The following is a 15,118-nucleotide window of genomic DNA, read 5'->3' on the forward strand; positions in this document are numbered from 1 at the left end:
TCTCAGGAGCCATGCCGCCAAACTCAAAGAAGAGAGGTTGGGGTGCACCATCTGCCCCCCCGAAGTTCGTGAGAAGGTCCGGCCGGCACGGCAGCCGTATGTGAGGAAGGAGAGACCGGTGAAGCAGGTCCGTGAACCACCACTTCCTGGGCCATTCCGGGGCGATCAGGATCATCCGCGCCCTGGAGTGGGACAGCTTGATGAGCACCGCCGGAATCAGGGGAATGGGTGGAAAAGCGTACAGAAAGCTTTTCGACCAGTTGATCTATAGCTCATTCCCAGCGTCCCCTGCTGGTAGTACCTGGAGGCGAAGTCTCTGCATTTGCTGTTTTCGGCGGTGGCGAACTGATCTACGTCTGGAGTCCCCCACCTTGCGAAGAGTTCTCCTAGTACTTAGTCGTTTATGACCCATTTGTGGTTTTCCTGAATCAGTCTGCTCAGTGCGTCCGCCTGAACATTCTGCACACCTGGTAGATGGGTAGCCGTTATCGTCAGTCCTCTGGTCAGAAGCCAGGGCCAGATCGCCTGCGCCTCCTGAGACAGAGTGCGTGATCTCGAGCCCCCCTGCTTTTAGAGGAAATACATTGTGATCGTATTGTCCGTCTGTACAAGCAGAGAGTTGGTCTGGAAGGACGGATGAAAGGCCTTCAGCGCCAAGTGAACAGCTCTGAGTTCCAGGAAATTGATGTGATACGTGGACTCCGTCGGGGACCACGTTCCTTGTATCTGTAAGTCTCCGGAGTGTGCCCCCTAGCCGTGGAGAGACGCATCCGTCACGATAGTCTGCGTGGGAATGTCCTTGTGTAAGGGAACCCCTCTGAGGAGATTCTCCGCTGAACACCATCACTTCAGAAACTGAGGAGCATGCAGAGACAGTTGTATCTTGTCGTCCCAGGACCCTTTCCTCTGATCCTCCAAGCACTCCTGCAATGGTCTCATGTGCAGCCGTGCATGTGGCGTGAGGAAGATACAAGAGGCCATCGACCCCAGTAGAGAAGACACCGTCCTCACTGTTGTAGATGAAGCGGTCATAAGAGCCTGAGCCTTCCTAAGGAGTGATAATCGTCTCTCCTCCGAAGGAGACACACTTGCTGACAGCGTATTGATAGAGGCTCCCAAGTACTGTATGCACTGGACCGGAGTCGTGACAGACTTGGACATGTTGATGTGCAACCCCAGCTTGTTCAAGAGAACGCATGGCTTCTGGAAGTGCGCTTGAGCTTCAGAGAATGAGGAGGCCTTGACCAACCAATCGTCCAGGTACGTGTAGACGAACACCTTGTTCTTCCTCAGGTGCGCAGCTACCAATGCCATGCACTTCGAGAATGTTCTGGGCGCAGACTTCTGCCCGAATGGCAGTACTGTGTACTGATAATGATTGGCGCTGACTTGGAATCGCAGGAACTTCCTGTGTTTGTGTGCAATGGGCACATGGAAGTAAGCATCCTGTAGGTCTATAGCACATACCCAGTCTCCCTGTTGCAGCTGAGGATAAATCTGATGCAACAACAGCATGCGAAATTTCTCTCTGTGAATCCACTTGTTTGCTTGTCGCAAATCCAGAATGGGCCTACACTCGTTCTTGTCCTTCTTGCGAACCAGGAAGAACCGGGAGTACAGACATCTTCCTCTTTGAGACAGAGGTTCGTCTTCTATCGCCCTTATCCTTAACATAATATCGGCCTCCGCCTGGAGCTCGCGCAGTTGAAACTGCGAGCTGACTGGTGGAACTGCTGGAGGCGGGCTGGTGAACCGAAGACTGTATCCATTGTTAACAATATTCAGCACCCACTTGTCCTGAGTAATTTGTCTCCACTCTGCCAGAAAAAATTTAACGCTTCCCCCCACCTGAGTGGGGGGAAGCGCAAACAAAGGCCCGGCCGTGTCTAACCGCTCAGGGCCTAGACCCGGCCGGGACTTTGTTTGCCGCTGCGGACTGCTGGCCGCCTCTGCCCTTCTGGCGCTTCAGGAAGGGCCTCCGGAACTGCTGCTGCTGTTGTTGCTGCTGTCCCGAAGCCTGTCCTCGCCCTCTGCCATGCGCCCGAACCATCTCTGGAACGGGCGGTAGGTCTTCTCCTCCTTGGGTTTCTCCAACCCGACAGCCGTCAGGGTCTCGGCCTCTGCTTTCATGCGGCCCATCTCGTAGTCCGCATGCTTGCCAAACAGTGTTTCCCCCGAAAAAGGCAGGTTGGCCACCCGTTGTTGAGCCTCTGGCTTGAGAGACGTAAGTCGAAGCCAAGCGTGGCGCCGTTGGTTGACACCATGGCAGTACCCATGCGCCGCCAGAAGGGACACATCAGCAGCTGCGCTGATGAGTTGGTTCGACACCAACATCCCCTCATTCAGGATCTCCTGAAAATCTTCTTTCTTCTCTCAAGGAAGGAGCTCAGCGAATTGCTGGAGGGACTCCCATAGGGCTTGATCGTATCGCCCTTAGTCAGCGCCGGAGTGAAAAACTCCTCCTCGGCGGGCTCCACCAATCCTGGTACTAGAGGCAGCAACGGTCGAGACAGGTGCTTTTTATGTAGCGTCTCGAAAATCACGTAAGTCTTGGGCTTAGGCACCGTCACCGTGATGCCCAACTTAGCCGCACCCCTCAGCAGAACATCTTGGAACGAGACGATGTCTTCTACAGGCGACACCTTCGTTCCTGGGGATTCCGACAAAGTCGGCGAGTATTACCTGGTCCCAGAAGAGTTTGTGTGGGATCTGGATCTGCGCCTCCTGTGGCGTCGTCTTGATCTTGTCGATGACCGGTGACGACTACGCGATCTCCCTCTCCGGTCGGAGCGAGAACGAGATCTACTTGGCTTCGGACGCTCGACAGGCCTCACAAGAGCAGGAGACTTCGGACGCTCCACAGGCCTCACAGGAGCAGGCAACTGCGACCTGACCGGGCGCCTCGGCTGAGGAGTCCCCTTAGGCGGCGTCGGGTACAGTGGTAGTAAAGCCGTCCTCGGCGGAACCACAGGCGGTCCAGAAGGAGGAAGCAGAGGATGAAAATGAGGAGGGGCGGTGGTGGAAGTGGCGGCGGAGTGGGAGTCCACGGCGGAGGATCCGTGGGCCAAGGAGGAGGAGGGAAAGGTGTCCTCGGCTTAGGAGGTGTATATACCTCGGAGTACACAGAGCCCTGTGACTCCCTTTTCTTCTTAGGAGGAGGCGATGGTGAGGCAGAGCCTATCGGCTCACGTTGCCGGCGCGTCCCAGCGGATCCAGAGGAACTCCTGGCGCCAGAACTCCTTCTGCGCTTCTCTGGCATCGAAGAACGCCGCCTCGACTGTGACCGTCGTTCTCTCGACGTCATACGCCCTCGTCTCGACGGCGAACGCCCTCGTCTCGACGGCGATCGCCTCCGTCTCGACGGCGAACGCCTCCATCTTGACGGTGAACGCCTCCTCGACGACTTCGACGTCCTCCTCGACGTCAAGGAACCCCTCGACGCCAAGGATCCCCTCAACGCTCAACAAGGTCCGACACTTTTTAACATCTATGTGTCGGACTTGGCGAGGGTAATCAAGTCGTTCGGCATTGGCTTAACATCTTATGCCGACGACACACAGCTGGTCCTGGAGATACACAAAAACGGTGAAGCAGTGGCAGCGAACTTTCAGGAGGGCATGAAGGCCATCAGCTCATGGATGAACCGGAATTGCTTAAAGCTAAATTCCGACAAGACGGAGGTGATGGTTTTTGGCGAACTGACTCCGTCTTGGTCTCCGGTCTGGTGGCCCTCTGAATTGGGAGCTCCCCCATCACCTGTAACCAAGGTGAAAAACGTAGGCGTGCTTTTTGATAAGCTTACGTTTTTAAGCCATGCCAACGCGGTGGTGTCAGCCTCCTTCTTTACCCTGAGAATGGTGAAGAAACTGCTCCCTTTTCTTCCCCCAACCGCAGGCAAAACCTTAATGTCCTCCCTGGTGTTATCTAGGGTGGATTATTGCAATGGTCTATTGCTTAACGCTCAAGAGCAAGTTCTGAGCTAATTACAGCTTGTCCAGAACGCTGCTGCAAGAATTCTCATGGGTATACCTAAGCACGCTTCTATCTCTCCCACAATTCGTGAGCTCCACTGGTTACCAATAAGAAGCCGGATAAAGTTTAAGGCCATGTGTATCATTCACAAGGCCTTAAACAATAATGGACCTGATTTCTTCAAAAGAGCATTCAAACTGTACAAACCCAGCCGAACACTACGCTCTTCTTCGGCCCAACAGCTCCAAATCCCATGCACAAAAAAAGTATCTTGGGGAGATAGACGTTTTGTAGTGGCAGCATCAAAATTATGGAATCAGATCCCCTCCTCTGTCAAAAATCAATCATCACTACTCTCATTTCGCAAACACCTCAAGACCTGGCTCTTTAACCAGTAAGACGTCAGTGGAACCCCTGCAATCTGCAAACTCCAGCGCCGAGACACCGAAAGGTATTTGCGCGCTTTAGAAATTTAAAAAATAAATAAATAAATAAACGCCGACCTCCTCCTCTTCGTCGACGCCGGGCCGCCACTCGACGTCGATGACTCGACAACGACGCCGCCGACGAAGATACCGTCAACAGCGATCTCGACGGCGGTCTAGTCAGTTCTCTCGACGCCGAACGTCGACGTCGCCTTGACCCAGAGCCCTGGGGAGACGGGGAACAGACTGCTGTCATCCCTCTCGACGCCGTCGTCGGTGCTATCGACGCCGGCGGAGAACAGGGACGTTTGCTGGTCTTCCTGCCCTTGGAGGGCCCCCCAGAGGCCTCAGCATGGGCAGACCCATCTTGTGCCTTCAGTCTTCTATCTTCCAGGCCTTGAAGCCTGATCTTCATCCTCTCTCTCAGGGTCCTGCTGGAGAGGTTCTGGCAAATGTCACACTCCTCCGGGACATGAGATGAGGGAAGGCAGATGATGCACACCTCGTATGGATCCGTCTTGGCCTTCTTCCTCAAACACTCTGGACATTTGTCAAACAAAGCAGGCATTGTGACAAATAAAAGAGTGTTCAAATACACACACAAGAAAGAAAGCACCAAAGTATTTCAAATGAAAGCACTCAAACACTTGAAAAGTGAAAAAATCTGTAAAGAAACCCCTAGAAAGGGAGAGCTCAATGCTCCAGGGTCCTGCTTGCAGGATCCGGAAAAAAGAACTGAAAGTAAAAGGGACTTTCTGTGCATTCTGGGATACTGAGAGAGTTCTGGAAAGTTCTCTTAAAGGCACAGTATCCTGTTCTGAGCCACATAATGGCAGCCTATGGGGCTTGTCTGTCCACTCCTTTCTCTCTATCATTCCAGAGGCTTTTGCTGGTAGGGGAAAGGTTTTTCTCTGTGGAGAACACTGGACAGGCTGTGCTGTTTGTGGGTATTTGGTGGAATTTCTAGTTGAAGTACTGGACAGTGTAGCCTGTGGATATAGGCTGCATTATCTGTCTTAAAATTCTCTCTTAATTGTCTGTGCAGGTCTGCATTTTTTGACGACTTAAGAGATTATTTTTGATTGCTCTGGGGTCCACGCACATGGGCGGGACTATTCACTAGATTATGACTATACACAGAGATCCCCTACTACAGAACAATAGGTCCATCCCAAAAAAGAAAGTGAACTTGAACGTGAACAGCCTTAAATAGAGATTCATGATGAAGATCCTGCAAAAACAACAAAATCCACTAAATGGAGAAAAAAAATCCACTCTACCCATGGCCTCAAGCTACCCAAGTTCTAGGTCTTGTGACCTCTAACCACACTGGATCAGTAAATCTCTGAGGAACTGCAAGGGGAGAAACTAATCAGACGTTCCTGGAAAAACGCATTTATCACCAACTGCGTAACCACTACACTGAGAAAGAAGCATTTGTACATCCACTGACAGCCCAGCATCTAACATCCATTAAGGCCAGGTCCCATGTGCATTGTATGTACAATGGATCTCTGTCTAGAAACCGAGAGTGTGCACATACTGCCTATGTCTGGGCGTGCTCCCTGGAGACTGCTCCACCTTCATGTTTCATGGTGCTGGAAGTCTCTGTTCTTAACACGGTGGGGTCGAGAGTATTCTCACAAACCAGCAATGTTAGTGGTCTAGCTACCAGGAGAGAAAACAGTGGAACACAATAGCACAGTGTAGAACAGGGCTGGACCACCATTAATTGAGGAAGAGCCTGAGGACCGCTGATATGCGGGCAGACTAAAATGCATTTGCGTAACAGTGCCTAACATTGATGACTTGAATTTGGCTGTGAAGCCTGAGTAAACAGAAGTATCACCGGCATGTTGGACGAAAAGAATGACAGGCCCAGAGTAGTCCAATATTTTTAAAAGCAATTAAAAATGTGCTAGATTTTGACCAGTATTTGACAAGACAGGTAATGAAATACTTTTTTTTTAAAAATAGTTCATTGGTTTACTTAAGTTTGAACAGTTAACCATAACATTATTTAGTGTGGATATTTTCATCCAAACCGATACAAAAAGTGTATGGATACAGAGCACCTTACATGCATCATTATATTGCCAAGTATACCAGTGTAGCAACGTTGATGACAGTACTGGGTCATACAATTGCATTAAGACAGGTAATGAAATACTAATTAAAGTAATTGTGTAATCTTCTTACCATATGTGTGCTAGGAGATTCTGAGGAAGGCATGACTGTATGAAAATATCTTTCACCTCATGACCACTTACAAAGCCGTCCTTGTCCAGATCAGTATTTAGAAAGATCTCGTCGTACCGTAGTTTGTCTGCTACTGGAACTACCCAATTTACAGCAGGCTAAAAACAAGAAGAGAATGAGTCAGCACCTATCAAGCACGGCTACAAATGGTTTTCCACCTCTGAAAAGTATGTCTAGTAAAACGACATAAAATAATTCAGTGAACAATAGTGCACAGTTTAAAGTTACCTATGGTGCTGTACATTGAGCTGGGTGTGTTAAGAAGTAAGTAAACAGGAATATTGAGCAGCTTCACTGTACAAAACCTACAGTGGACAGTGAGAACAGGTCAGTATCTTTCAACTTGTCGCACTCAACCTTGCCCAGTGTCCGCCACCCCGACTCGTCTGGTTAACCCGGCCATACTTGGAAGTTCTATACTGCATTAAGCGGAGCAAAACGAGTCAGAGTGCAAGTCCACAGTGAGGAAGAAAGTTCAGAGACAGTGTAAGACACTACACCTTTTACCCACTGATTTGGCAGTCTCCCAGTGTCAACAACCATGAGGTCACTGATAAAGTGGGGTTAACATGCTCTTTAAGCTGCAGGGCTACTGGCTTGCTAAAATCTCCCTGAAACATGTGAAAGTTATTTGTACCTGGACGGGCCTCGTGGAGTGCTTGGGTGACAAGCTGCCAGCACTGTTCAGGCTGTTGACACTGCCATGGGAAGGTGTGGATCGAAGGCTGTCTTTTGGCGGAGGGCTGGCAGGGAGGACAGGAACGGCACCAGGGAACATATGTGCTTTCTTCCTCTTGGCAGGAGGGATAAGGGATTGAGGTAATACGGACGGCACTGGCTCCTTTTCCAGGGCTCTGTACACCAAGTGCATTGCCTGCAAACATAAACATGGCATGAGGTAACTTACTTTTTATTGCATGATATACGCAGATTTGAAAGTTTCATTAAATAAACACAGAGAAGAGTACTTGATAGTACATGACGGTGTGAACATGTTTAAACCTTGGGCAGACAAACTAAGAGTCATCATGACAGTTCCTGCAATACTGGAAGTGCACTGTGTCAAATCAGTTTGAAGAAAGAGACTTGCATCAGCCCGGACTTGGTAGTAAGTAGTGCAAGATACACACATGCATCATGTCCCTGCACTCAGCCTCATGGTCCCATTATGTACACTTGATGTTTAATAGTCTTAAAAAACACACCAGAAAGCAGGAAGAAAGGATACTCTGCACGACTCTCAACACTTTCCCCAGGCAATATGGAAATCCACAAGGGATCTATGCAGGCTCTAACGCCAGACCAGGTAGTTCCACCTTTGGCGGTCTTTAGATCTCATTTTTCTTTCAGTAAGTGTATGGATCTCTGGGGGACAAGCCCGAGGTGAAGCCTAACCTCAGGTACACAGCAGAATGGCAGTCAGCTACGCAAACGGGGTGAGTTAAGATATCTGAGGAATGCCACCCTTGACAGGCGACTGGATCCATAAGAAATCATTCCCAACAACTGTGCCAGTAACCCGGCCATACTTGGAAGTTCTATACTGCATTAAGCGGAGCAAAACGAGTCAGAGTGCAAGTCCAAGTCCGGTGTCGATCCATCCTAAGAAAAGCCGGGTCAGAATCCGGAGCCCGGTACTTCTTGAGGAGCCTGGAGGGGGCCGCCTTAGTCACCGCCGGAGTGAGAAACAACTCCTCGGCGGGCTCCACCAATCCTGGTACTAAAGGCAGCAACGGTCGAGACAGGTGATTTTTATGTAGCGTCTCGAAAATCACGGAAGTCGTGGGCGTAGGCCCCGTCACCCAACATCATCATTCCCAACAACTGTGCCAGTAAAGAATCACGCTCTACAGCTTGACGCTTATCCTACTGGTAGTGCTGCTGCAAATATCCCCCAGCCATTAGGGCATGCCCTCTTACAGAGCTGTAATGTTGCTGATATCATGGGCAGCACACAATGCACCAGTGAGTCCACGGCGATGAGCCGACTCGGCTCCACCTTCCTGTGAAAGATGGCACAAGTTTAGCTATCTTAGAAACGAAAATGTTGTTTGAATTGAGGAAAGTATTCGTTTTCACAATATGAAGGTTTCGACACTGTGGAAGTCGGTTTCAGTAATACTCCAACTTTGTCTATGCTTTGACAATAGGTACTTAGCCAACACCTTTGTCTTAAGATTATATGTGAAATTAACCTTGAAGTAACCTACCACAGCAAACTCCTCTCGGTCCAGGTGTCCATCCTGGTCGATGTCACTAAGGTCCCAGACCTAAAGCAGAAACAATGCAAGTCAGGGTCACAAAGCAACACAGAACCTGATTAATTACCCACTGCAAAATTGGAAGAAAAAAAAGCAACATTACTGCATGCACACACTTTGAACCGGAAAATATAAACACTCAAACACAGATTCACTGATGACCCAGAGAAGATAAAACACATATGTTATATATACGTTTCATCTGCTCTGCGTTGTCAGTGATTCTGTGTTTGCGTGTCTATAAGTTCCGGTTCAAACATTGTGAAAAGAGAAAACATACATTTCTAGACCACAGACAACACCAGCAATATCAAAACTTTCTACACACAATAGACCGATAAATTGGGTCTTGCTTAAGGTATGACATACACTGGAAGACATGTTATTGAATGTAATCTGATGATAATGACTCAATAAAAAGTGATACTTTGATTGTATGGTGGCTTGCAGACTACATCCAATTTTCATGTTTAGCAACAAATATAATCATGAAAAAAATTGAAAAAAGAAATAATGCTTCTGCCTCAAAAGCACGTTGGAGCAAATCTGACACCATGAGCTGAAACATCATATCATATCACATTAAAGAGAAAGGAATGACCTGCTTGATGCAACTAAAATGTCTTATTCTACGGAAAAATATAACGAGGCTGCGGTACTTCTGCATGCACGTAAGTCTACAAACCTCTATAATCTATGTATTTTGTGCTTATGCAAACTCTTAAATCCCTGTAGGATTTAAAATAAATGTCCTGCAAGATATCTTAACCATTTGTGTGGGAGTCTGCATGGTACCATCAAAGGTCTTGGAAAATAATGAACAGAACAGTTTGCCAAGAAACTCAATGTTTGGCAAGAAACACAGATTGCCCAAATAACTAAAAAGTAGTTTAATGTTGAGGGTGGCTTTTAGGTACAAACAAAACTTTGTGTCATCGAAAAAAAATGTTGTTCTGTTTGAAATGCAGTCTGTGAAGAGGCATATAAGTGCTTTCGTGAGAGCAGTGTCTCCTATGGAAGGATTGTGTACTTTTTACTACGCCAATTTCCACCACCTCTTCCCACCAATCCAGATTAATGTGTGCCAGAGCTTTTGAAGGCTCTTTACTACAGCCAGCATTGGAGCCAGCAACAACAGATAAACTAATCTACTCAGTAGAGAACTAGCAACCACCAGCTTCCACAATTAAGCCATTATACCTATAGAGAGAAGGGGTTTGATAGACAAGAAAAAAAACATTTGGTGCACTTACCCTTCCAAGGATGTCGAGAGGTAGTTTTGAGTTAATAAGAACTGGTTTTACTTTATCTCCAGAAAGTAAACCATTCACAGGCACCAGGCTTTCGAAAATCACATCGAATTTCGCTTTCTCTTCTACCTAGTTGGTAAGAAATAGCCTGAATAAGTAAAAAAGTGTGCCTGTGTAAGTTTCAAAAATAACAGTGACTAACACACTGACTGATTTGCTTCTAAATATATTACTTCAAACCCTGTGCAATTTCTACTACAAACTAAAAATACCTTCTGCTACAGTGTGCTCAGTTAGATACAATGGATCCAGTGTGCATTTTTGTTGGTCAAATGAGTTGTAAAGCAATCAAACTTGGTAAATTGAAACCTGATTTATGTTCATGAACTGACAGAAAACACTGAACATCTGTGAAAGTGGCTCTACAGTGCACATCAACAAGGAACCGTTTCCCATTTTATTGGTGCAATCTTTTTTATGTGCTTGACTAGAAACAACATAGGCATTATTCAGTAACAGCATGTCACGGGGGAGTTAGTTTCTAAAACACACACTGCAAAAGGAGCCTATAGGCTTGCACAAGAGGAGTGCCTTTATTGCTAGTGACAAATGCAGAACAGATGTCAAAAATATGTTTCTATTACCTGTTTGCCCTCAGTAGGTGTCGGAAAGGTGATTTGGCAAAGAGAATGTCATGCCTTTCAGCTAAGACCTTCCAGCGATAGACATAAGCGGCAAAGCTTATCTATAGGCACAGAGGAAAGTGAGACTGCGAATAAGGCCTAAAGAGAGCCATTTAAAGGAACCTACGGGTAGATTTCATCCTAGGAAGGAGGCTCAAAGAGCAGCTTATCTCAGATTTACACTTTCAATAAATCTTCCCAAAACCTCAAGTAACATGAAAGCACCAGGAAAACCCAAAAGGCAAAATTACTGAACAAAAGTAAAGAACCAATATGGAGTTGTTGGCACAGTCATACGATACTATTTTAACGGGGATTTGCCATTTTTATTTTTTGTTAACTATTGTTTGGGAAATGTCATATGTATAAAAATCGAACCATGAATGACAGTCTGATTTGATCGGCATTAGTCCCTTCATTTCTTGCAGCATGAAAAAACTCCAGTGATCTAAACACATTAATATCCTTGTTGTAATTTAAGCAACACGTTTGTTTCCCATCACAGATTTAATCTGATTTCTGTATCACCTCTCAAGTTTCCAATAATAAAATCTCCCGTTTTATGGTGCTTTTTATGTGACAAATAAATCCAGGGGGTGTAATGGGGACACATCCCTACCACTAGTAGGAATAGAAACAAAAAACAAGTTTTAAGAAGGGGTGGGAGAGAGAAATTAATTAAAATCGTTACTTGAACAAAATAGTTTAAGGGAAGATGAAACAGCACAGAAAGTGACTGAACGCAACATAAAATCTACTTTCCAGTTAGAAAAGAAAACAAAAAAGCAAATCTGAGATGTAATTTTAAGCCTGATTTACAGTTGGTGGTAATAAAAAATCCTCCAATTTAAGGAAAAAGCTATGAAATCAGAAAAACGAAACTACAGACGGATCTCCATCATAGTATTCATACGGTGAGATATTCCTCAGATGAACAGACCTCTGAATTTAGCATCTCGTGCAAACCTCAAACCATTTTCCTTTACCAGGCAATGCTACCTCAGGCCTGATTTTATATCTATTCATTTACAGCAATGGCATCAACTTTAAACTAAGCTCTCTATTCGTAAAATGTTAACATGCATCATGACACACATCACATATAAGCATGTGATTATCAGTCTGTACACTGGTGTTTATCTCTGGAGAAGTCACTTTTACGCTGGGGGTTTGCACATTACAGGGAGGATGTCACTTCCAGTTAAATCCATCCTTGAATGTTACGTGTAGAATCTAAGCTGCTGTGTAATTGTTTTGTTTGTCATTGAACACGCAGAGAGGAGGAGTAACCACTAACAAAGACAAGGCAATGAAGGGCTTATCCACTATTCCAATAAATCTTCTTGTTTATTTGGTACAAAGACATCTTTCCAAAAGAAAAGCTCTCAGGAGTTTAAATCAATATAATACGTGGTACAGTGTGAGAAACTGTGTTGGGAGATAACCACTGTTATTAGGAATTGTAACCACTGTTATTAGAAATTGTAACAAAGTGGTGAATACCACGCCAGACAAGACAGTGACTTGACACAAATCCCTGGCAATTCAATTGAGATTCAATATATTATAGTCAACCTACATGTATTGACGTGTAAACACGGAAAAGCAACATGAGTAGTAAAAGACTACTTGGGCAATAAATCTATATTATTGTAAAATATTGGAGAGTGAGTGTTCAGCCCTATTTATTAGTTTATGTGGTTTTACAGCTCCACTTTACATTCGTTTGAGACTACAAAGAAGTCTCCATGTAACTGGAGAACAGGGTCTAGCTTTGCAATTTGACAGGTCCACGTGGTACACGGTATGAGGAGATGGAGGAAGCTTTGAGAAATTTACTAAATCAAATGATTTTAAAGAGTATGATCCAGTTCTTTTTTTGTATGGTCCTGTGATTAGAAAGTAGCACATTGTAGGTGTTAGGTTTTTAATGGGCTCTTGGCATACAGGTGTAGGGTTTTGAGGGGTGGTTTTACTTTGCCACTCTTCTAAAACCTTTATTAGCCTGCAAGCTGTTCGTGTTGTGCGCGCACATACTTTTACATATTACCTACATGCATATAGAAATACAGTCGTCATTGAATGCATCGTTATGGTTAGGTCTCACTTTCCATTGTAAAGCACATTTTTTGGTGTGCTAAAAATTTGTGTTGTTTAAAAAATCTCTTTGCGAGGTAATGACCATTCCATTTAAGAAGCGGTATGGCATAAGTGGTGAATTTTAGTTTCCCCTTAAACATTTTGACTTCACTTTAACAATGTTTCAATATTTTTCAGTGTATTTGGGAGGTTTTTATAAACTAATATTAGACTTTTGAGAAAAGGTTTACTATAACTTGCTGATAAAGTACAACCTCATATACTCGTTGCCTTTAATACCAAAGCTTTGGAGCACATAATATGCACGGATATATTACACAGCCAAATTTGAATGCCGTTCTTGTATTAATCTGAAGGGGTCACTTGCCTAAATATGCATGCTATGTTTAATGACTTTCTTAGGTCCAGAATCCATTTTATCCAGTGTTGTACATTTACTGCCTCAGGCAGTACAGCATAGCCTTGGGCCCTATGTTGGCAATCAAAAGGGTAATTTTCCGAAGGTTGTGTGCTCATCTATATGTTTATATATCACTATGTTAACGTAACATCGAAGTAACAGTTTCTGCTGCGTGCTCATCTTCCAATTGACTTATATTGGGAATAAAATGTGTAAAAATGCCTGTAATCTGAACGGAATTTAGCATTCTGTGTTTTGAGCAAAAGCCCTGGATTTTGAATCGACAATTGCCATTTGCTTGATTTTGCTTAGCTGTACACAATTTTAGCATTAAACACGTTACACTTTAGGCCCCAAAGTTTTGCAATTTATTCTACGTTACTTTTAGCAAAGAGTTTTTTTGTGAATAGCCACACAACACACATAAATACATAACAGACAAATTAACCTTCCTATGAGTGACATGGTATGCCCCTGCATCTGTCTGTGGTACAAACTCATTCATTGTCAGACTTCGAACAACTTTGTGCCGAAAACATGAGGGTCTGTGCAAACATATTTTGTAGTCAACGCAAAAAAACAGGCCTACTCCCACACAGCATCACATTAAAGTAAACAACTCCAGAATGTCCTAAATAACTTACCCGGACAGACCAATGCGCCTCCGTGGGAGGGGGAGGAGTGACCATTAGGGGGCTACTAGTGTCTCTCTAAAAAGTACAAAAAAGGCATTCATTACTTTGTCCCATAACCTTTTCAAAATTCAATAAGTTAGAGCATGCAAACTTAGGAAATGTTACATGCGCACATTTAGCAATGTTTTCCCGTATTTTTCAGTTCCCTTAAAACTTTTGTTTGTGTTTAATAGTGAAAAGAGTGGTATGAATTGCTAGAAAGGTGCTATGGCTTCTCTGAGGGCTGATGCAGAGTTTGAAATTATACCAGCTTTCTGAAAAGTAGGCATAGAAAGCAAACATGGACATAGCTGCATGAATGCAACATCAATGAAATAAAGAAAAACACTCACAAACTTAGGCGGCGGCACTGCCAGACTTAAACTGCTCATGGCAACTTCATGGCCATTTTGTGCACAGGCAACAAGGCGCAATGCCACGTAAAATCCCTACAAAATACAAATCAAAGAATGTTAGGAAAGAATATCACATGCTATGAATAAGCAAGCCATGTACAGTTTATATAGTGCAAACAATTGACAGGACAACTTGGTCAATTTAAACTTGACATAACTATTGGTATTTTAGAGAACAGACAGGATGACAGCTTTAGCAACTGAAATACAGCATGAACTTAAGGAGAACAAGTCTCCCAATGCTGCCCTCTTCATCCATACCAATGAGTTTCTCTCCTCTCTGGAGAAGCCACTCTAGTCCCACCTCAAGTCTGTCTGGAACTTTGAGGACAAAGGCCTTTGAAACTGAAGTTTCTGAATACGGCCTATTTCAGGACCAAAGGGATTGCAAAATAATTGAAGCATTTCTGCTTTATGTCAACTATGACAAGATACAAGGCATACCCTCAAAGAGACTAATACAGCAGCATGATTAGAAGAAAGATCAAAGTGCACTGCATGCTTAGCACTGGCATCAGAGGGGGAAATTGTTTGGTTAGGTGGTTTTTTTTTCACTTTTCATCTGCTTCAGAAAAGTGAGTATCTACGTTGGCTTTTTGAGGAATACCAGCCCATGAATCTGCTTGGGGACGGACAGTGAAGTGTACTTCCACAGATGGGGAGTAGAGAGACATGGAG

General features: G+C 45.0%; 1 protein-coding gene across 7 annotated transcripts in view; it reads right to left on the reverse strand.

The window, feature by feature from the left end:
• EPS15L1 (epidermal growth factor receptor pathway substrate 15 like 1) overlaps window positions 1-15,118 on the reverse strand; it is a 303,568-nt gene that overhangs the window by 202,945 nt on the left and 85,505 nt on the right. For all 7 annotated transcript variants that reach the window (XM_086946920.1, XM_086946917.1, XM_086946921.1 and 4 more), the window contains 6 exons: window positions 14,378-14,473; window positions 13,995-14,060; window positions 10,171-10,296; window positions 8,867-8,926; window positions 7,294-7,530; window positions 6,597-6,754 (listed from right to left, as the gene is read on the reverse strand). In XM_086946920.1, the coding sequence (XP_086803046.1) occupies window positions 6,597-6,754; window positions 7,294-7,530; window positions 8,867-8,926; window positions 10,171-10,296; window positions 13,995-14,060; window positions 14,378-14,473 (743 nt within the window). The remainder of the gene's footprint in view (window positions 1-6,596; window positions 6,755-7,293; window positions 7,531-8,866; window positions 8,927-10,170; window positions 10,297-13,994; window positions 14,061-14,377; window positions 14,474-15,118) is intronic.

The sequence above is a fragment of the Lissotriton vulgaris genome, chromosome 12 (genome assembly GCF_964263255.1).
Source record: "Lissotriton vulgaris chromosome 12, aLisVul1.2, whole genome shotgun sequence".
NCBI lineage: Eukaryota > Metazoa > Chordata > Amphibia > Caudata > Salamandridae > Lissotriton > Lissotriton vulgaris.